The sequence below is a fragment of the Staurois parvus genome, unplaced genomic scaffold (genome assembly GCF_062004578.1).
Source record: "Staurois parvus isolate SC_StPar_1 unplaced genomic scaffold, SC_StPar_1.0 ptg000001l, whole genome shotgun sequence".
Taxonomy (NCBI): Eukaryota; Metazoa; Chordata; class Amphibia; order Anura; family Ranidae; genus Staurois; species Staurois parvus.
The window spans coordinates 4,640,342-4,663,209 of NW_028317797.1; the positions used below are offsets into that span (position 1 = coordinate 4,640,342).

The 22,868-nt window shown below is 41.9% G+C and overlaps 1 protein-coding gene across 1 annotated transcript in view; it reads right to left on the bottom strand.

Moving 5' to 3' along the window:
• Positions 1 to 22,868, bottom strand: part of PPP3R1 (protein phosphatase 3 regulatory subunit B, alpha) — a 110,249-nt gene that overhangs the window by 50,574 nt on the left and 36,807 nt on the right. The window contains exon 2 of the mRNA XM_089681742.1: positions 13,634 to 13,673. Within this exon, the coding sequence (XP_089537868.1) occupies positions 13,634 to 13,673 (40 nt within the window). The remainder of the gene's footprint in view (positions 1 to 13,633; positions 13,674 to 22,868) is intronic.

Here is a 22,868-nt window from a genome sequence, read left to right on the forward strand (position 1 = left end):
CCTGCCTGTTGCCATTCCTGAGGAAGCTCTGCACTGGCGATACCCCAATCCCCCAGCTGAATAAACTTTAGTTAAAAGTCCTGGCATTTTCTGGACTTTCCTGGGCGCCCTGAAGCATTCTTTACAACAACTGAACCTCTCTCCTTGAAGTACTTCATGATCTGATAAACTGTTGATTTAGGTGCAATCTTATTCGCAGCAATATCCTTGCCTGTGAATCCCTTTTTGTGCAAAGCAATGATGGCGGCACGTTTCCTTGAAGGTAAATTAGCCACTTCAATTCTGGCCACTTTTACCTCCTTCCTGCCAAGGCCAATTTTCAGCTTTCAGTGTTGTTTCACTTTGACAACTGCACGGTCATGCAACACTGTACCCTTAAAAATGTATCATTTTTTTCACACAAATAGAGCTTTCTTTTGGTGTTATTTAATCACCGCTGAGTTTTTTAAAAAAAAAAAAATCTTTTGCTAAAAACAAAAAAGAGACCAAAAATTTAGAAAAAAAAATGGTCAAAATGTACTCGGCTACATTTCTTTGGTGAAAGTAACCTAAAACCGTGTATATTATTTAGTCTTCAGGAAGTTATAGAGCCCAAACTATGGTATATCTGACATTTGATCAGTCCTGATGTAGTGATGGCCAATCTCCTTTCTCGAGGCAGCACAAAGATACCAGAATAGTATAAATAACCCAACCCAACCCCCCCCCCCCCCCAAAGACCCTTTTTTGGAAAATAAACAGTTCAAAGTATTTAGTAAGAGGCATGGTGAGTTTTTTGAGATTGTAAATGTTTGTCACAATTTTTTGGAAAATGGGAACTTTTTTTTTTCTTTTTTTTACATATTGTCACCAGTCCAGAGTTATCATATAACTAGTGTGGTGGTGATCAGGGACACCGATTGGTGACAGTATATAAAAAAAAAAATAATAATTTAGGTTTTTAATTTTTTATACTTTTTTGTGACCAGAGCAATACAGTGTTACCATAGTAACATTGTACTACTCTGGGAAAGTGATCAGGATTTTTTTTTTTTTTTTTTTTTTACACACACACACATTATGAGTGCTTATACCAATGAATTTAATTGATATTAGCAATCATTTTTACAGAATGAAACAGATTGTGTCTCGTGATTAGCAGTGATTGGCCAAAGCTCACCACATGGTACAGAAAGGGCCAATTCCAGCCTATTTGTACCATGTGACCACTGTGGCCAATCCCGGCTAACACAATTGTATACAATGGATGGGATGAAAGGAAGCCTTCTATTGTTTACAATTGTCATGTGATCTGCTGTGATCACATGACACTGGAAGAAGGCTGGTGTAGTGATCAGTCATGTGAGCAGCGTCTTCTGATGTCCACTCAGAAGGAGGAGCGTCCCGCCCAGCCTATTGATTAATGTGTTAATATTTGTGTCATTCTCAAACACTTTTGGCCAAGGTTTTAGTGTGCAGAGCTGCAGCCCTTTTCATAGCTCTGCTCAGGCCATGTACAGCACAGTGATTACATCACTGCTACTTTTATATGGTTAAAAGGATAGGTTTACCTTTAGTAACATTTCACACCTGTATTTAAGGCTGTAACATGTTACTATGCAGCAGCCCCCATCACCCCCTCCCCCGCAGCCACTATCACATTTTAAAACTGGCTCAGCTGTGTGGGGCTCTGCCTGTACAGCCATGCCATTAATTCACAGGCGTCTGTGAATTAATGAACTACAAGTGCCGTCTCCCACTGTGGCAGATGACTTGTAGTTTTTAATGGACTGCAAGGGCTCTGATGAATGCCCATGTAGTTCATTCACACTTCCAGTCGCTCCAAAACTGGCAGCCCCTACAGAGGTTCAGGCACAGAGCTGTAGTTAGAGAATGCAGGAGCTTGACATTGCTCCCACAATCCACTGATCAGGGATGTAATGCTCTGAAGCTCCTGCAAAAAAAAACAAATAAAATGCACATTTCACCTGCAACAAAATATGTGCATTTATTATTTAAAAAAAGTGAACTTAGCCTTGAAAAATTAGGTTTGCAAAGGCATTTGGTACACAAAGCGTATTTATATCCCCTGGGGCTACTGAGGAGTGCATTTAAATGAAGTGATTGTGCCCGGAGTCCAACTTCAAGATAGAATAATAATATTTAAAATGGCCTTGTTATCTGCACTTACAGTTTACTCTTAAGCAAGCCACGAAATATACAATTTTCTTTCCTTCCACCACAGCTGGAAGGAAGAAAATTGCTTGACTCCGCCATCAACAAAATCAGTACTGAATCCCTCCTGCAGCACTACTGCATTCTGCCGGGAGCCTTCCCTGCCGGTAGAACACGACAATCACTGCCAGCATCTATAGTTGTTGGCAGTGATTGCATGCAAGCAAATCCAATAGGCTGGTTGTACTGAAGTCGACCGATGGAATGACTTCATCACAACCAGCCTGCCCAAAGATGGATTGAATGTTGGTTGGTCCCTGCTGAATCAGCCAAGATTCGATCAATTTATGGCCAGCTTTAGTCCCTCTAATTCAGAGCAGAGTTGCCCCTCATGAAGGCAGTGTCTGCTTGTATTATAGTAGAATGAGATGTTGCAGGGGGGTGGCTATCAGTACTGTCACTGCTAATTCAGAAGCTTGGCCAACAGCACCTGGCCACACTTAATCCAGTTTGGCAGCAATACCTCTGTTTCCGAAAACTGCACTGCAGTGTCTGTTCTGGTAAAGGATGTAAAACACAAATGAGAAAGGATCTGACTCAGTCAAAAGGAGCTAAAATGTTTTGTTTACGTTTGTGAGGCTTGTGCACTTAGTAGTAAATGAATTTGGGACATGCTCAGACTAACACAGGAGCCTTAAGATGTAAGACTGTTGACCACCCTGTCATACAAACCACCACCTCATACAATCTGCTCCAACTCTCTGGGCTTCAAATCAAAAGACATACTCTGGCATCAAAATGTTTTATTCATAAGGTAAATGAGGAGATTTTATTTACTAGTAACATTTGTTGTAGTACAGAACAGGACCCTGGCTCTTAATTTACATTTGTGACGTTCTACTAGATCAGCGGTTCTCAACCTGGGGGTCGCGACCCCTTTGGGGGTCGAACGACCATTTCCCAGGGGTCGCCTAAGACCATCGGAAAACACATATTTCCGATGGTCTTAGGAACCGAGACACCGCTGCTCTCTCCGGCGATGTGTGGGCGGGATGATATGCTGCCCCTGTCACCGCCTCCTCGCCGCTGATTGGCCACCAGAACTGTAGCTCAGGAGAGGCACACAGGCGGCCAATCACCGGCGAGAAGGTGGAGCTTGGAGAGGAGGAGCTGAGCGGCAGCGCGCGGAGATCGAAGAAGATCGAGGGAGCTGCAGGAACGAGTGAAGAGAGAGGCCAGAGAAGGAAGACAGCTGACAGGTAAGTGCAAATTTTGCTGCTGCAGCCAGGTATGCAGGCTGTAGATGGGAGAGGGAGAGAGCGAGCCCAGGCTGGAGCAGGAGTCAGCAAGGTAAGTATCATTGGTGTCAGTGGAAGGGATAGTGCCCCATCATTTGTGCCACTGACACCAACGATGGGGCACTATTCCTCCCCCCACTGACACCAACGATGGGGCACTATTCCTCCCCCCACTGACACCAACGATGGGGCACTATTCCTCCCCCCACTGACACCAACGATGGGGCACTATTCCTCCCCCCACTGACACCAACGATGGGGCACTATTCCTCCCCCCACTGACACCAACGATGGGGCACTATTTTTCCCCCCACTGACACCAACGATGGGGCACTATTCCTCCCACTAACGCCAACGATGGGGCACTATTCCTCCCACTGATACCAATGATGGGGCACTATTCCTCCCACTGACACCAATGATGGGGCACTATTCCTCCCACACATACCAATGATGGGGCACTATTCCTCCCACTCATACCAATGATGGGGCACTATTCCTCCCACTCATACCAATGATGGGGCACTATTCCTCCCACTCATACCAATGATGGGGCACTATTCCTCCCACTCATACCAATGATGGGGCACTATTCCTCCCACTCATACCAATGATGGGGCACTATTCCTTCCACTGACACCAATGATGGGGCACTATTCCTCCCACTCATACCAATGATGGGGCACTATTCCTCCCACTGATACCAATGATGGGGCACTATTCCTTCCACTGACACCAATGATGAGACACTATTCCTCCCACTGATACCAATGATGGGGCACTATTCCTCCCACTGATACCAACGATGGGACACTATTCATCCCACTGACATCAGTGATGGGGCGCTAGTCCTCCCACTGCAAAATTACAGTTATGAAGTAGCAACGAAAATAATTTTATGGTTGGGGGTCACCACAACATGAGGAACTGTATTAAGGGGTCGCGGCATTAGAAAGGTTGAGAACCACTGTACTAGATGAATATTCAGGCCTCCCCTGCTGGTAGTTTTGAGGTGCTACAAGCTGCTGTGAATGTTGTGGTTGTGAAAAAAAAAAAAAAAAATCGACCCCTGTGCAGGATTAAGTCATAATATACTATTATGCAGAGCATACTAGTACATTATGACAGACTTGATCCCTCCAGCACTGTGCTGTCACGGCTGCCTGGCGCTTTCATCTTCACCTGGTTTTTCTTCTGGGTTTGGAATCTTCGGCCACTTGAATGGCCTGGTCGCTGTGACGCCACATTGCCGCAGCATGCAAAGCAGGCCGTAAATGTGGCTCAGATCAAATTGCCGGCTGACAGGCAGGGGGGATATTTATGCCAGAATGACTGTTATAAAAAGGCCTGCCTTTCAGCTGATGATGTATTTACTCAGTTTACTACCACATGAAGCATTTCTTGACCAATTAGTTATGTGGGCCTGCTTGCCCACCCCTCAGTTGGATTGCTTTGGTATGTCCAAGACATAATGATTAAAGAGCCTGTGTCCTGTACAATAGGAAATGTTTTTGTTTTTGCAGTAAAATCCATTTCATGTTGTACAGTACAAGACACAGATCACTCTCCTCTGTTTCTGTGGCTTTCCCTATTGCTTGCTACAAAAGTGAAGCTAGCTGGGAGTGGGAAGAGGTATGTGGGGGGAAAGGTCCCTGCAGCCTCTCTTTTCTGCCAGTCACCTGAAGGTTGTGGCATATAATGCCAAAAGATGCATCACACCGCCCCCACAACACCTCAATGCAGCCCAAAACAGAGCATTCAGTGTGCTGAAAGAATGGGCCCTTAGTTTAGCTAAAATGAAAAATCAACACAAGGGACATAAAATGCCGTTAAAAAGGTTATAAAGCCTAAACATTTCTTTAACCCAAAGATGTTTGTAAACCCTAAAATGCAAAATACCTGGTTATTCTGCCAGCTCTTTGGGCTCCTGTTTTACACTGACGATAGGTGTGGAGGCAGATTCTTCCTAGTGTGGGCAGTTTGCATCCCTTGCATACCTGATAAGAAATACAGGGACTGTACCTACGCACATCATCCTTTATCTACTGTAGCCAATTTAGCAACACACCCCTTCCAGCCCTGGTCTGCTTATAGTCAGTCGTACACAGTCTCACTGCCTAAATTACAGTGCACACAGACAGGAGTGGGTTCTTCAAAGCCAGTGATGAGGGAGCAGGACCAAGCCCCACTGTCTGTCAATAGACGCAGATATGTTGGCTCAGGAGTGGCACAAGTGCCCCCATAGAAAGTGGCTATAAGGGCACTCGGAAGAGCCAGAAGCACCAACGGGAGACCCAAGAAGTAGAGGTTTGGGACTGCTCTGTGCAATTCCACTGCACAGAGCAGATAAGTATGAGATGTTAATTAAAAAAAGAAAAAAATTTACAATCACTAAGTATGATGTGTCCCTTGTGTTGATTCTTTCAGGAGACATGCTCCTTCCTCTATTTCACCCTCGCAATCTTTGGATGTTGAGCAGGTGTTAATACAGCTAAATGGCTGTCAGGAGCTCTAATCAAGACAGCTTGACTATGCCCGCCCTTTGCTGCCAGATCTGCCACTCAAAGAAGCCGTAGCTACAGCTTTTATGAATTTTTCTGTTTTTCATTACAGCTAAACTTAAGATTTAAAGTAAAAGTAAATGCAAAAAAAAAAAAAAATTTTAAATGAATAAAAAAAATAAATAAATATTTTCTATCCTATCTCAGCTATTTTCCCCCTGTAGCCTGAAAAGCCACCAGACATTCCCCTTGATTCTACCACTCTCCTTCCTTCTTTCCTAGCTTCCTGCCCTGTTCGGTCAATGCTATCCATGAGTTCAGACCCTGGAAGTGTTGACTAACATTTACGCTTTCAAAGGGAACACCAGGATGTTGTGTAAAAGCAGGTATGTGGACAGTTTATATTTACATTAACATGGATTGTACTGCAATGATTACCTTAGTGCACTTACGTACTTTACCCCCCTCCCCCCTCCAAGGGTTCACATACAATTTATCCGAACATGAAAAGTCTCACTACAGATTTTAAATCCTTATGGAATCCATATGCAGCAAGCTCCAACTCTGGTGCATTTGGGAGTGCAATTCAGAAGGAATGGCACGGCAGTGCACGTGTCTATCTGCAACAATATAGTTTAAAGCCAGTCTAAAAGAAACCTTTAAAATTAACCCTTCATCTGAACCAATAAAATAAATAGCATTTTACATTTAAATACTAAATGGAGGGCATACATTCTTCAATTAATAGTGATACAATTACACCATTTGTCATTTCATTGATTGTAATGATCACCCCTGTGATGTATGAACTTTTTTTGATTGTATTACCCATATGTCTCACAATTTGCTTTACTTGACTATAACTACTAGTTTTTTCTTGTTCTAACCTGTTATTGCTATAGAAACCCAATTAAGAATCATGAAAATGCTCTCTAAACTTACAAACAGGTAGAACATGTTCCAAACGTGAATATATCCTTCAATCAACTCTTTAGGAGTTCATTTAGGAAAAATATTTGCCCCAAGGATCCCATCCATCTTAATGAGTACCTGAATCACTGGCATTCAATCCTAATAGTCCTGCAACATGTGTGGAAAACTCAAAAAGGAACCAACTTGCTGGAAATATCACTCCAACCTGGCAAATCTATCCATCCATCCAAGAAAAGTTGCAGAAAAAGGTAGGCTTTACTATACAGTGCATTCATAAATTATTCAGTTACCTGTCCACTTTTTTCAATTTTGTTATGTTGCAGCCTGATACTACAGTTAACACCTTCCTGCCCAGCCTATAGCAGATTGACGGTGCGGCGGGACGCTCCTCCTCCTGAGCGGACTTCATAGGACGTCCTCTCAGAAGGTGTCGCTCATGCAGATGTGCGATCTGTCACCGGCTGTGACCAAGGGACACACCCAATGACAGACCACTACACCGGCCCACTGTATCATGTGATTACTGTGAAATCACAGCAGATCACATGACAATTGTGTACATCGTATTGCTTCCTTTCATGCCATCCATTGTAGAGAACTGTGTTGTCAGCTGTGATTGGTCACAGCGGTCACATGGTACAGACAGAGCCAATCACAGCAGATTTGTACCATGTGATGAGCTTTGGCCAATCACAGCTAATCACAACAAAAGACTGAATGAATCAGTTTCATTCAGTAAAAATAGTTGTGAATATCAATTAAATACATTGGTAAAAGCAATCAATGTGTGTAAAAAACAAAACAAAAAAAAAACAAAAACACAAAATCCTCATCACTTGCCCAGAGTAGTACAATGTTGCTACACTGTAATTGCTCTGGTCACAGGGTGTTGAAAAAAAAAAATAGTAAAAAAGAAAATTATATATTTTTTTTTTTTTTTACATATTGCCATCAGTGTTCCTGATAATCGCCAAACCAGTTATAGGATAATGCTGCACTGGGCTGGTGACAATATGTTAAAAAAAATAAAATAAAATAAATAAGTGATTTAATTTTTATTTCTTTAGTTTCCAAAAAATTGTGACAAAAAAAAAAAATGACAACTTCAAAAAACTCGCCATCCCTCTCACTAAATACCATGGATGGTCTATTTTCCAAAAATGGGTCACTTTGGGGGTATTTTTACTATCCTGGCATTTTAGGGCCTCAAAAAATTAGACTGGGTATCAGTACATCAAGACTAATCAGTTGTCCAATATACACTGCTCAAAAGAATTAAAGGAACACTTTTTAATCAGAGTATAGCATCAAGTAATTTTAAACTCCTGCGATATTTCTCTGGTCAGTAGCAGAGGGGGTTGTTAATTTCAGTAACACCAAAGCAGCTGAAACTGATTAACAACAGGTACACTAGATGGGCAACAATGAAATGACCCCCATAACAGGAATGGTTTTACAGGTGGAGGCCACTGCCATTTTTTCCCCTACTCTTTGTTTCTGACTGTTTTTCACTAGTTTTGCATTTGGCTAGGGTCAGTGTCACTACTGGTACCGTGAGGTGATACCTGGACCCTACAGAGGTTGCACAGGGTGTCCAACTCCTCCAGGTTGGCACATCAATATGTGCAATTGCCAGAAGGCTTGCTGTGTCTCCCAGTACAGTCTAAACAACATGAAAGATTCCAGGAGACAGGTAGTTAGTCTAGGAGAGCTGGAAAGGGCCGTGGTAGGCCCTTAACCCATCAGCAGGACCGGAATCTGCTCCTTTGTGCAAGGAAGAACAGGATGAGCACTGCCAGAGCCTTACAAAATTACCTCCAGCAGGCCACTGGTGTGAATGTCTCTGACCAAACAATCAGAAACAGACTTCATGAAGGTGGCCTGAGGGCCCGACGTCCTCTAGTGGGTGCTGTGCTCACTGCCCAACACCATAGAGCTTGATTGGCATTTGCCATTGAACACCAGAATTGGCATGTCCGCCACTGGCGCCCTGTGCTTTTCACAGATGAGAGCAGTGTCACCCTGAGTACATGTGACAGACTTGAAAGGGTCTGGAGAAGCCATGCAGAACGTTATGCTGCCTGTAACATCGTTCAACATGACTGTTTTGGTTGTGAGTTTAGTGATGGTCTGGGGAGGCATATCCATGGAGGGACACCTTTCTTTTTACCTGAGCTCCCTCTTGGTCCGGCAATGTGCACCAGAGCCTCGGCTGTCCCAGGACTTCCTCTCCTCATTGGCTGAGACATTGCTCCCATGGTTATCAATCATAGGCAGTGAGCCAATCAGGAGAGAGCGGGTGTGAGGCTCAGCCTTGGCTCTGTGTCTTATGGACGCATAGGGCCAGGCTTGAGGGCGAAAATGGACCAATGTCCCCCCGCATAGTAAGTGGCTTGCTATTGGGGGCTCTGTTCAAGGAGGAGGAGCCAAGAGCGCCAGCAAGGGACCAGAAAAGAAGAGGATTGGGGGTGCACTGTGCAAAACCACTGCACAGGGCATGTAAGTATCACACATTCGTTAATTCAATATAAGTTTAGTACCACTAAGTATTCAGACCCTTTACTCAGTAGTTTGTCAGCACACCTTTGGCAGCAATTACAGCCATGAGTCTTTTTGGGTATGATGAGACAAGCTTTGCATACCTGGATTGGGGAATTTTCTGCAATTCTTCTTTGCAATGCTGCTCAAGCACAGTCAGGTTGGATGAGGACCGTCGGTGGACAGTCATTTTCAGGTCTCTCCAGAGGTGTTCAATAGAGTTCAAGTCAGGGCTCTGGCTCTGCCCCACTAGGATATTCAGAGAGCTGTCGCTAAGCAGTTCCTGTGTTGTCTTGGCTGTGTGCTTAGGATCATTGTCTTGATGGAAGGTAAACCTTTCACACATTCTGTACTTTGCTCCATTCATCTTTCCCTCAACCCTGACCAGTTTCACTGTTCCTGCTGCTGAAAGACACCCCCACAGCATGATGCTTCCACCACCATGCTTCACTGTTGGGATGGTATTGGGTAGGTGATGAGCAATGCCTTGGTTCCTTCAGATATGCTTAGAATTGAGGCCAAACAGTTTTCTTCATCAGACCACGGAATCTTTTTCCTCACAGTATGAGAGTCCTATGGTGCTGTTTTGCAGTCTCCAAGTAGGCATTCATGTGGTGTGCACTGAGGAGAGACTTCCGTCTAGCTACTCTGCTATAAAGCACAGATTGATGGACGGCTGCAGTGATGGCTGCCCTTCAGGAACTTTGATTGAACTTCAGAGATCCTGTATGGACATGAGGCAGAGTGACCATCATGTTTTTGGTCACCTCTCTCATTAAGGCCCTTCTCCCCTGACTTCTCAGTTTGGCCAGGATGCCATCTCCTGAAAAAGTCCTGGTTGTGCCAAACCTCTTCCATCTGAGAATTATGGAGGCCACTGTGCCCTTGGAAACCTTCAGTGCAGCAGCATTTTTGTAGCCTTCTCCAGATCTGTGCCTTGCAATAACCCTGTCTATGAGCTCAGCAGGTAGTTCCTTTGACCTCATGGCGTTTTCTCTGAGGCCTTTTATAGATGTGTGTGTGCCTTTGCAAATCATGTCCAATCAATTTAAATTTACCACAGATGAACTTCAACCAAGGAGTAGAAACATCTCATCAATGATCAAGAGAAAAGGGAGGCACCTAAGCTAAATTGTGTTGCAAAGAGTCTGAATACCTAAGCCAATGTGATATTTCAGTTTTATCTTTTTCATAAATTTTCAAAAATTTCTAAATTTTTGTTTTCACATTGTCATTATGGGGTACGGAGTGTAGATTAATGAGGAAAAAAAAGAATTTAAACAACTGTATCAGGCTGCAATATAACAAAATGTAAAAAAGTGAAGGGGGTCTGAACACTTGAATGCACTGCTTCAGTCTATCAGGCATGTAAACCAACTGCAGCTTCATGTAAGGACAAAGGACAAGCAGGTGATTGAGAGACCAGCTGTCAATCTATAACCTTTAATTACACAAATTACATGTAGGGTTGCCAGATATAATAAGGATATAGTTAAAAAGTAGCCCAAAGGCAGATAAATCACTGATGGTTTCCAAATATATTTTAGAAAGTGCATGGAAGGGAACACACACACACACACGCTATTAGCCAAGCAAAATTAGAGAACTTACAAGTCAAAAGATATAGGTGATAAACATGTAGAAAAGTGGTGGATGTAAACAGAAATAATATGAATGCGACTTGACCAAATATTCTTCAGCTATTGACAAAAACTATCCAGCGATGCCTTACTAAAGCACATTTAAAGGTTTCTTTGGTAAACCAGAGGAAAGCAGGCTCGACTAAGGCACAAAGACAACTCTTTATATGTCACATCTTATCTGTCAGCCAAGCTAACATTATCTGACAATTAGGCAGCCAGAGCGCATACACTCATTACTACGCTGACTATATTTCAGCCAACTAAATGAGGAAAAAGGCATTAGCACATTAAAGTGTAACTAAAGGCAAAAATGTTTATGATTTCATTTTGTACAGAGTAAGGGAGGAATATAACCCCAAACTGTTTTTTTTTTTTTTGCCATCTGCGTCCTATTAGGATAGATTTCTTTTCATTTCCGGTTCCAGAACCAAAAGGACGAAAGAGAAAATCACTCTAAAGCAAGGAAATCCCGGGAGGTCGCCAGGGTAACCAAAACTATTGCCCCCATTGCAAAATTTCCCCTCTATTACTGCTGGAATGTCAACCTAATGTGGTATTTCTTTACCTTTAATTATGAATGGTAAACAAGAGGAATAGAGAGGGTGTATCTACCCAACGGGGGCACAGACAGCAATACAAACTGACAGGTGTTCTAATCCCTCTCCACTCTATCCAAAACAAAAAAAAAAAAGAGAAATTTTGCTTTCAGTTACACTTTGAAGGTACAAGAGAAAAAATGCAATATGCTTTTGGCAGGAATATTACATGGTCCCTGGAACCACTTTAATGTGTATCCTATCTACTACATTAGGTGTGGAAGGTAACAATGGAAGAGCAAATCCTAAACGCTAGGTAGACAAAAAAAAAAAAAAAAAAAGTATTTTGGTGGTATACGCTTTTTTTTTTTTTTATATACACACAATGAAAACACTCTTTCCTAGCTACAGCAAAAGTAACAATCTAACCTAAATTATGGAAAAACAACTGACTAAAACAGATATTCAACATTTGGGAATACACTAATCATCTGGTAAATATCTGTAAAATTGCAGGACCCTCAAGACACACACAGTGCTTTGAAGATTTCAGACCCCCAGAAGAGTTTTGAGAAGATATGCCAACTAGATGTATAGGTAGGGAGCTACAATAGTAGGAATTTCTGATTTAACGCGGTAGTAAAATTAGGAATTACAAAAACTGCTGACAGGCAGGGTTTTATAACAGAAGAGATCCTAGAGGTGTCTTGTGTCATAAATGTCCCCTTACCTGTCAGCAGGTAAATGTGACCTGAGCTGCTCAGACCACATTTACGGCCCGCTCTGTGTACCACGGCGGTGTGACCCATGTGTATTCAAGAAAGTGATGTCACCACGGACTGTCCATTCAAGCAGTAGAGGATACAAAACCCAGAAGGAAGACGGGGTGAACATGGAGGCTGCTGGCACCAGGGAGAGTTGTGTCAACAGCGCTGGAGGGCTCTGTTTGTAGGCAAGTCTGTCAATGTACTAGCATGTAGTGCATACTAGTACACTAGGACTTCAACCTGCAAGAGGGGCCATTTTCTGCTTTTAGCAAGAAGGGTTTATTACCACTTTAAAGGGAAACAATTGTAGTCCATCTTCAAGCAAAACTCCAGCCACCATCATAATATCTTTAAAGTGTAGCAGTTTTCCTCAGCTTTGAAGTAATTCAACATTTGCTTTATTAATTCTGCTTGAGAGCCCATTGACAACTTTGATATTGATGCCACTCAATATAATGGCCAGCACAGCAGAATGTAAAAAAGGAAAACAGAAAATATACAGACATGCACCATTTTTTGCACATCACTATGCACAGTAGTGCATTGCAGTAACAGCAGTGATAAGGGGTGCATTCACACCTGCGAATGCACCCCGACTCTGGATTAGGTGCGAGACTGTCACAAGTGATCACTGCATGAGTGGTTAAATGTGAATGGCTAGGATTAGCTGCAAGAGGCAGCAGCCTCCCATTGCTTTCAATGTCGCTGCCTCTTGCAGCTAATCTTGAAACCCCCATTGGGATTCTCGCATCTAATTGGAGGAAGGGTGCATTCGCAAGTAAAAATGCACCCAAAAGCTCTTCATTTAGTGTGGTAAAAGCTAGGCCTCCTGATATTTTTTTTTTATTACCGTCTGTGCTCCCCCTAGAAATTTGTCTCACTTCCTGTCATGGGAACTTTGGCATTGAGACAAGAAATTAGTGGCAATGTCTCAAAAAGGGTCACAGAGCAGTAAAAATGTGACTTCTATTGTAAGCTTTCCTTACAGTATCCAAAAAAAAGTTACATTTTAAGTACTCAGGATAGAAAAAAAAAAAAAAAATCAAATCATCATAGGCTCCATTCATGATGGACTGATCACAGTCTATTTCCGCTAAAAGCTTTCAGTCCCAAGATGGCCATCATACCGCAAATATATGCCTGCAAACACACAGATATAGCACACATCTATACATGTATTCATATTTGCATTTGTGTGCTTTTGTATAACTAATCACCGTTCCAGTCATTAACTGTATAGAGGTTTTAAACAAGAGGACTTACAATGTGAGCACATTTCCAACGGGTAGCTTGCCTCATTTCCCTGTAAACAGAAGAAAAAGAAAAAAAACTGTTAAGAATTGTGGCCAAAGCTAAGTTAACAAAGCAGGATCTTCAGCTGAACACACAAACTTAAGTCTGCTTGGAAGGCTTGCTTGCCAAACTTGTATTTAGTTTGGCCACAACAGGCCAACAACCATTAATGGAGTTGCCCAGTGGCTGGAATGAATCACAGAGCCCCCAAGGAACACAGGTGTCTAGCGTATAAACAAAATGTATATTCGTAGAACAGGGCGAAAAGTTCTCTGGCATAACTTGATTTGTTTAGTCATCTCAACCACACAGATACAATTTTAAAGAATAGAAAAAAAGTTTACCATTATAAAAACATGTCACAGAACTCAAATGCAGACACACCATTACTACTACTCCTGAATTGGTGCGGGGGTTTAATGGATTGAAGAAGACAGTTAAACGCCTGTCAATTGCCCTCTGAAGAACGATTCATCAGGGGAGGTTATCCATACCATGAGCTTGGATACTGAAGTACACCAGTTATAGTGTACTTTATGAGTATATTTTAATCTTTTAATAAAATATTGGTACCCACATGGACAGCACTATACATATTATTTTAGGAGAGAATCTCATGTGTATATCTTGGAATTGCGGAGGATGGAGGTGGACTGAACTCACCAGTGGAGAGGAGGAGAAGGAGAGAGCAACCGCGAAAAAGGAGACCCCACTATAAGGGGAAGACACAAGACTTAATTTTGGGGCATCAAGGTGAGAGCATAAGGAAATGTGTGATGGCAGAGATGCACGTGGTGATAAGACATCAAAAGTGGAGAATATATAAACGCACTAAGGAAACAAGGTTTTGCACATATATGAGAACTATTGTAGACATTTTATTTCATATGGACACCCATCATTTTATTCCTTAGGGCCTCTGCTTAAAAAAAAAAAAAATTATATATATATATATATATATATATATATATATATATATATATATATATATATATATATATATATATATATATATATACACATACACATACACATACACACACATATATACACACACACACACACACACACACACAGTGCTTAGCATAAATGAGTACACCCCAACAGATTTGTCAGAAAACCTTTCCTTTCAGAATCAACTTTTTCTATGGGACATTATACTGCAAAATACTCCCACAAATGTGGGCCATTGATTGCAAACAAGATCTGTTAATTTGCACACACACAAAAGTATTTTTCCTCACAAATTAATTCAAGACCATATTGCAAAAATGAATACACCCCAAAGAAAGTCTTAGGGGCAAAGCTAAATTTTAGACAAAATCCTAATTAACAAGAATTAAACTACAGGCAAATCTAATTATTCAATAGATTATAAAAAGGAGGTTACTTAAAGAAAACCCTTTCCCATTTCATGCTGTCAGCAATGGCACCACATGGAAAAGAAATTTCACAAGGCCTGAGAAAGATAATTTCTTTACACAAGAAAGGTGAAGGCTACAAGAAGATCAGCAAAGCTTTACTTAGTCAGAATACTGTAGCAAAAAGTAATACAAAAACATTAAACAAAGATGGAACTGCAACCATCTCACAGAGACGTCCAGGCTGTACATGGAAGTTAACACCTCTAGAGGAGCATCCTCTGATGAGAAGGGTCGATGAAGAAAATCACCATGCAAGTTCACTGCAGTTAACTAAAGAAGCAGAAAGCAACAAGCTGGGGTGATTGTTTCCCATAACAATACATGGTACAGTGCAAAGGAATGGCATGCATGAGTGTCATCCATGAAGGAAGCCTCTCCTAAAGCCCATGCACAAAAAAAGCACGCCTAGAATTTGCCAGGGCCCATGCTGAAAAAGAAGAGGACTACTGGGGCTCTGTATCCTGGAGTGATGAAACCAAGATAAATGTTTCTGGAACTGATGGCTTCAAAACTGTATGGTGTTGCAAAGGTGAGGAGTACAAGAAAGATGCATGGCGCATACAGTGAAACATGGTGGTGGCAGCATCTTTCTGTGGGGCTGCATGAGTGTTGCTGGTGTCGAGAGCTGTATTTCATGGATGTTATCATGAATTCACAGATGTACTGCTCTATATAGAAAGAGAAGATGCTACCATCACTCCATGCCCTTGGTCATTGTGCACTTTTCCAACAGACAATGATCCAAAACACACATCCAAGGCCACTGTTGCATTTCTGAAGAACAAGGTGAAAGTTATTCAGTTGCCAAGTATGTCTCCTGATCTGAACCCAATTGAACACTTATGGGGAATTCTGAAGAAAGTTGAGCATCACTCTCCATCCAGCATCCAAGCTCTAACAGAGGTCGTTCTTGAAGAGATAGATGTTGAAATATGTTGCCAACTTGTTCATTCCATACCTAGAAGACTTGGGGCTGTCCTTACAAATCATGGAGGTCATATAAAATACTAGCTGAAGTAAATTTTTGTTGTGGGGTATATTCCTTTTTGCGCCAACTAATTCGAGTAAAACTGAAGATTTTGTAATCTAAGTTACATTATTAACCTTACTTTCATGTAGTGAGCTAAACAAATGTTCCAGGAAAATCAGCTTTGTCAGAAATTTGGAAATTGTTCTTGTGTTCATTGAGATATTGATTAAAATCTTACATTTCAAAAGGGGGTGTGCTCATTTATGCTAAGCACTATATAATGTTTGGGGGTTTTAAGTAATTTTCAAGCAAAAAAAAAATTCTGATTTTTTTCTTACATGTAGAAGAGGAAAGTCAGTGACCAGCTGAAGTAGTTAATGCAGCCTTTTATAAAATACAACAGAATGGTGCAAAGCAGTGCTGTATCCCAATGTAACAACCTGATTCTATGCAAAATAAAATGTATACAAATAATGCCACATTAGGTGCAATGCCACATGTAGGTGCATGTGTTCAGTCCTATCAAAAATAATGTAAATTCATTGTTACAGTTTATAAAGAATATGTGCAGGACTTAGGCTGGAAACACACATTCTGTACATGTTTCTATTTGGTTTAGGAGGGCCTACACCAGAGTACACTGTTTAACTTATGTTTAACTGACTTAACAGATGTCTGAGCAGACAGTGCCTCTCTATCCAGCTGACAAGATCGATCCTCTTATGTGAAAGGATTCCCCCAACATATCACTTTTCATATCTGTGCAAAAGGCCAAGGGATTGCACATACACAGCAAGTTCTAAGGACAGACGCCTACACCTAGCACCTATATGGAGCCTCTTCAGAGCCATGTACTGACTGGACACACATTCAGTACATCTCTGCAATATAAGCACATTTTCTATGTTTTAATCTCTTTAAATACACAGCAAGTACTAAAAAAAATACCTGCTGATCTGTCAGAAATCTAGTGCGTGCCTAGTATCCTGTGTGAAATCCCAACAAGTCCGTCCTGTTGGACTACAGATCTTCATTTATCCCCAACACCCCTATGTCTTGCTCCACATGCATACATTGAAACCTTCCCAGCAAAACAATTCTGCTTTCTTTATTTCCAATAGCTTGCCCATACACTGTGTAGGGAAAGGACTATTGAGAAAGGTATTTATGGAGGGTGTGTTGATCCTGCCAGTAGATCCATTTTTTTAATTTCCTGTAGCAGGGGCAAAAGTGACACTTACAGGATGACTGGACCTTTTGCACAGATCTTTAAACTGTTACTAAACCTGCAACAGTAAAATCAGTCTGTACATGCAGTAAAGCATGCTTGTTATACTCACTGTGGAACCTAAGGGGTTAATCCTCCACATTGTGTAAAGGCTGTTTGATCCTGTCTTCTCTCATCCTACCCTTCTTCCACATTCCCCATTGCATCTCCTGATAGAACAGAGCCTCAGGGACACTCTGCACATGCTCAGCTTGGTGTGTATTGCTAGAGAGTTTTTTTCTTGGGAGTGTGCATGTGATCAGCACAGGGCCAATCAGCACTGTCCAGACAGAGGGTCAGGGGTTATGCAATCTCATAGGGCAGTGAGAGGAGAATGAAAATTCCTCCTACAAACTTTAACCAGTGCTCTGCTGGGCACTGATAGAAGTCACAAGACTGCTGTAACTGCTGATGAGAAAAGATATTTAGCAGTTTATAGTTACTAAAATAATTGCATTTCCATGTTGTGGGTACTGTATGGAGACCAGATATAGTGAATGCAGGTAGGGTCCTGGGTTTAGCAACACTTTAATGGTCTAACATCTGTCAGCTGAGCACAGCATCTGTTATGCAATACCTTCATCCCCGTTTCAATAATCTTCATTGTTTGGCCCTGTCAAGACATACTCCTGCAAGAAAATCTGTGTCTAGACTATGAGGTGCCTATGTACATTGCAGATTTTAGCAAATTTCAGATTCCTACCTTCTGCTGCTCTAAAGGAAAATCTGTCACTGTCATCGTGCACAGTAAGGCCCCATTCACACGGTGGGTCCAATCAGGTCCACCTGTCAGTGTTTCAGGCAGATCTGATCAAATGGGTCCATTCACTACTATGGACAAGTACAGTTGTGTTCAAAATAATAGCAGTGTGTTGAAAAAAGTGAATAAAGCTCAAAATCCTTCTAATAGCTTTTATTTTCATACACACAAATGCATTGGGAACACTACACATTCTATTCCAAATCAAAACATGAAGAAAAATATATCAAATTTGTGGTGTTCCTCTAAAAAAAATTGAAGAAAAGTGAATATTAGACTGTTCAAAAAATAGCAGTGTTTGTATTCTTCTTTACAAACTCAAACATTCACTATATAAACTGAAAAATGTTTGAAGATTTGGCTTTCCTTTGAAACACTTAATATTTAGTTGTATAAGCACTGTTTCTGAGAACTGCTGTACATCTGTGTTGCATGGAGTCAACCAACTTCTGGCACCTGTGAACAGGTATTCCAGCCCAGGATGATTGGACTACATTCCACAGTTCTTCTCTATTTCTTGGTTTTGCCTCAGAAACTGCATTTTTGATGTCACCCCACAAGTTTTCTATTGGATTAAGATCCGGGGATTGGGTTGGCCACTCCATAACGTCAATCTTGTTGGTCTGGAACCAAGATGTTTCACATTTACTGGTGTGTTTGGGGTCGTTGTCTTGTTGGAACACCCATTTCAAGGCATTTCCTCTTCAGCATAAGGCAGCATGACCTCTTCAAGTATTCTGATGTATTCAAACTGATCCATGATCCCTGGTATGCGATAAACAGGCCCAACACCGTAGTATGAGAAACATCCCCACTAGCATGATGCTTGCCCAACCATGCTTCACCGTCTTCACAGTGTATTGTGGCTTGAATTCAGTGTTTGGGGGGCGTCTGACAAACTGTCTCCGGCCACTAGACCCAAAAAGAACAATCTTACTTTCATCAGTCCACAAAATGTTGCGCCATTTCTCTTTAGGCCAGTCAATGCGCTCTTTGGCAAATTGTAACCTCTTCAGCACATGTCTTTTTTTCAACAGTGGGACTTTGCGGGGGCTTCTTGCAGATAGCTTAGCTTCACATAGGTGTCTTCTAATTGTAACAGTACTCACAGGTAACTTTAGACCTTCTTTAATCTTCCTGGAGCTGATTGTTGGCTGAGTCCTTGCCATTTTGGCTATTCTTTTATCCATTCGAATGGTAGTTTTTCGTTTTCTTCCACGTCTTTCAGGTTTTGGTTGCCATTTTAAAGCATTTGCGATCATTTTAGCTGAGCAGCCTATCATTTTCTGCACTTCTTTATATGTTTTCCCCTCTCCAATCAACTTTTTAATCAAGGTACGCTGTTCTTCTGAACAATGTCTGGAACGACCCATTTTCCTCAGCATTTCAGAGAGAAATGCACTGTAACCAGCATGTACAACATTTGCTGCCTTCCTTCCTTAAATAAGGGCAATAATTGCCACCTGTTTTTCAAAGAATGAATGACCTCACTAATAGAACTCCACACTGCTATTATTTTGAACATGCCCCTTTCAATTAGTGATTGAATTACACAGAATCAGCAGCATGCATGTCATGACTGTTGGGTCTGTTGGATTTCTATTACTCTACTACACCTGCTAGAAAATTATTTGCCATGTAGAAATATCATTTCGACCAAAAACAGTGATTGATCAGGTTAGTGATGTCTGACTGCTATTATTTTGAACACAACTGTATGTGCAGACGCTCAAATCCGGTTAACAGAAAAAAAAAATTCTGTTTAGGCAGATTGGCTAGGAGGGTAGTTGGGTGTAAACAGACAGCGGAATCCCTTTACATCTGGCTACCCACTGAGTAGAGCGGGCTCTGTGCATGTACACTTTGCATAAATGGAGCAATGTGTCATCCATCCACTCTACTCCGGTCAGCAGGGGACCTGTGAGCAGATCCCCTGTTGATCAGGACAAAGCAGCACATCCGAAAGGGGCCTTCATGTGAACAGGAGTGACTTTATCAATATCAATCAGCTGATGCTCTTGAAGGGTTCTAATATGTAAAACTGCAGAATCTGAAACCCTTTAGGAACATCTTACCAAAAATGAAATGTTTGTTGCTTGGGATAATACCAAAAATCTAACTTGTATCTTAGTGCAGACTTCTGGGAACATTAGTGAGTCAATCACACAAGCAGGAAATTACATTTCTGGGGGCGTCCTATACACCAACTGTGTACAGAACATTTCTTGCATTAAAGGTAAAAAAAACATTTAAAGTATCCCTTCCTCTTATACTTACCTGAGCAGATCAAACGCTGTGCCCATCTGCAGCTGCTATCCCACTTTCTGATCTCACAGGCTTTGCGGTCAGTCAAATCCTGTGACGAGGGAGCAGGGGGCGGGGCTGAGCTGCACAATGTCCATGGACACCATCAACCCAGCTCCAGATTGAGCACCACACGTGTGCTAGGATACGAAGCAGCTTTGTATGGTGGTAAACTGAGAAGGAGGAGCCACGAGTGCTGGCGGGGGACTGGAGAACAGGTGGGATTGGGGTTTCTCTGTGCAATTCCATTACACAGTTCAGGTAGGCAAGTATAAACCTGTGTTTTTTATTTTTTTTCATTAAACTGAATTTTAAATCACTGTAAATTAACCTAAAATGCTTCCTTCCATCTGTCAGCAGTTATGTACACCGAGCCCCACACACACAGCTCAGAGTACATTAAGGCACCTGCACTGTGCCATGGTCACAGCCAGGTCATTCAGAAGACCGGGCCACCAAGCGGGCAATAGCCATAGCTTGGAAAAACCTACAGTCCAGTTTGCGGAATTGAAGAGCATTCTAACCACCCTAAAGGTTCATCAGAAAACGACTAGTATTCTTCAAAACACCCATTTCAAATTCCTGAAGGTTTGGGACCCCTGATGGTCATATGCCTCTCCAACTCTGCCTCTGGCTAGTATAGTTGTCCCCAGGTCACTCTGATGCTTGCTAGCATTCCAGGCTCTCCTGACCTCTCCCCTTTACCCCCACCCACCTGTTTTTCCCCCTTCCCAGTCACCGCCAGAAACCTAAGTTTGAAGTGATTGGGAGACCTGCCCCTTCCCTCTCCCCTTGACTTATGTTCCTTAAGGTTTTTGGTTTGGCTCCTTCGGGCCTGTCATTTGAGACTGCCCTGGCCCTGTTGGTCAGTTTACAATATTATATATTATTATTATACAGGATTTATATAGCACCAACAGTTTGCTCAGCGCTGTACATTATAACATTATAATGGGAGACAGTACAGTAACAATACGATTCAATACACGAGGGGTTCAAGGGCCCTGCTCCTTGGAGCTTAAAATATAAACATTAACATTGAACATTGTCTGTTATCCATTTCCCCTGTGTGGGAACCAAATGCTTCTTTATTTCTGTGTTCTGTTTACATTGCACTACAATACAAATTTTTGGATCAGAAAGTGGAACACCAGGCAAAGATGGAAGCACTTCGGCACTGACCGAGCAGCGCTGGAGGTCTGTCTATCTTTGGCAGGTAGGTCTACCATAATGAGGTGCATACCAGCACATTGTGGCATAGAGCTGCATGTTACCTCAATATAAAAAAAAAAAAAAAAAATTATATATATATATTTTTTTACTGCTTTGAAGTGTTTTGCATTGAAGTATCCAGTAACTCAATAGTCATGAGTACATAAAATGCAAATGAGGCATCACGATTCAAATATAAGCTGCTTAGTTTCCAATGACTGCAAATTATGGAACCAGAGGTGGGAGCATGGCCTAGAGATGACTGCATTACACACATTTAACCATGGAAAGTGGGCAGAGCTGGAGTTTTGCAACAAGAATGTCTATCAGTCACTAATGTCCCCCACCGGAGGGATACCTCCACCCATCCATCTGGTATAGAGAGCTGACAAATTTTCAATATACAGGAACAACCAGCACTACAGGACTAGCAACTGATCTTAGTATAGGACAAGCTGTCAGATTCATCCATAATATATCTATAGATGCATACTGAAGGAAAACTTAGGAAATACCTACTAATATGCTAAAGATAAATAAAAACAAGATTTTGATCAGTCCTCAAAAAGCAACATGCAAATCCCTGTAATTAACAGAATGGTTTCTAAATTAGGAGTGGTCTTCTGGGATGGTCCACTCCCTGAATAACACACTATATTGCCAAACATATTGGGACACCCCTCCAAATCATTGGATTCAGGTGTTCCAATTACCTCCATGACCACAGGTGTTTAAAATCAAGCACCTAGGCATGCAGACTGCTTCTAAAAAAACATTTGTGAAAGAATGGATCGCTCTCAGGAGCCCAGTGAATACAAGTGTGTTACTGTGATAGGTTGCTACCTGTGCAATAAGTCCATCTGTGAAATTTCCTTGCTACTAAATATTCCACGGTCAACTGTTAGGGGTATTATAACAAAGTGGAAGCAACTGGGAACAACAGCAACTAAGCCACCAAGTGGTAGGCAACATAAAATGACAGAGCGGGGTCAGCGCATGCTGAAGTGCAGTGCGAAGAAATCGCCAACTGTCTGCAGAGTCAATAGCTAAAGACCTCCAAACCTTGTGTGGCCTCCAGATTAGCAAAACAGTGCATAGAGAGCTTCGGGAATGGGTTTCCATAGCCAAGCAGCTACATCCAAGCCTTACATCACCAAGTGCAACACAAAGCATCAGATGCAGTGGCGTAAAGCACTCCACCACTGGACTCTAGAGCAATGGAGATGTGTTCTTTGGAGTGACGAATCATACTTCTCTGTCTGGCAATC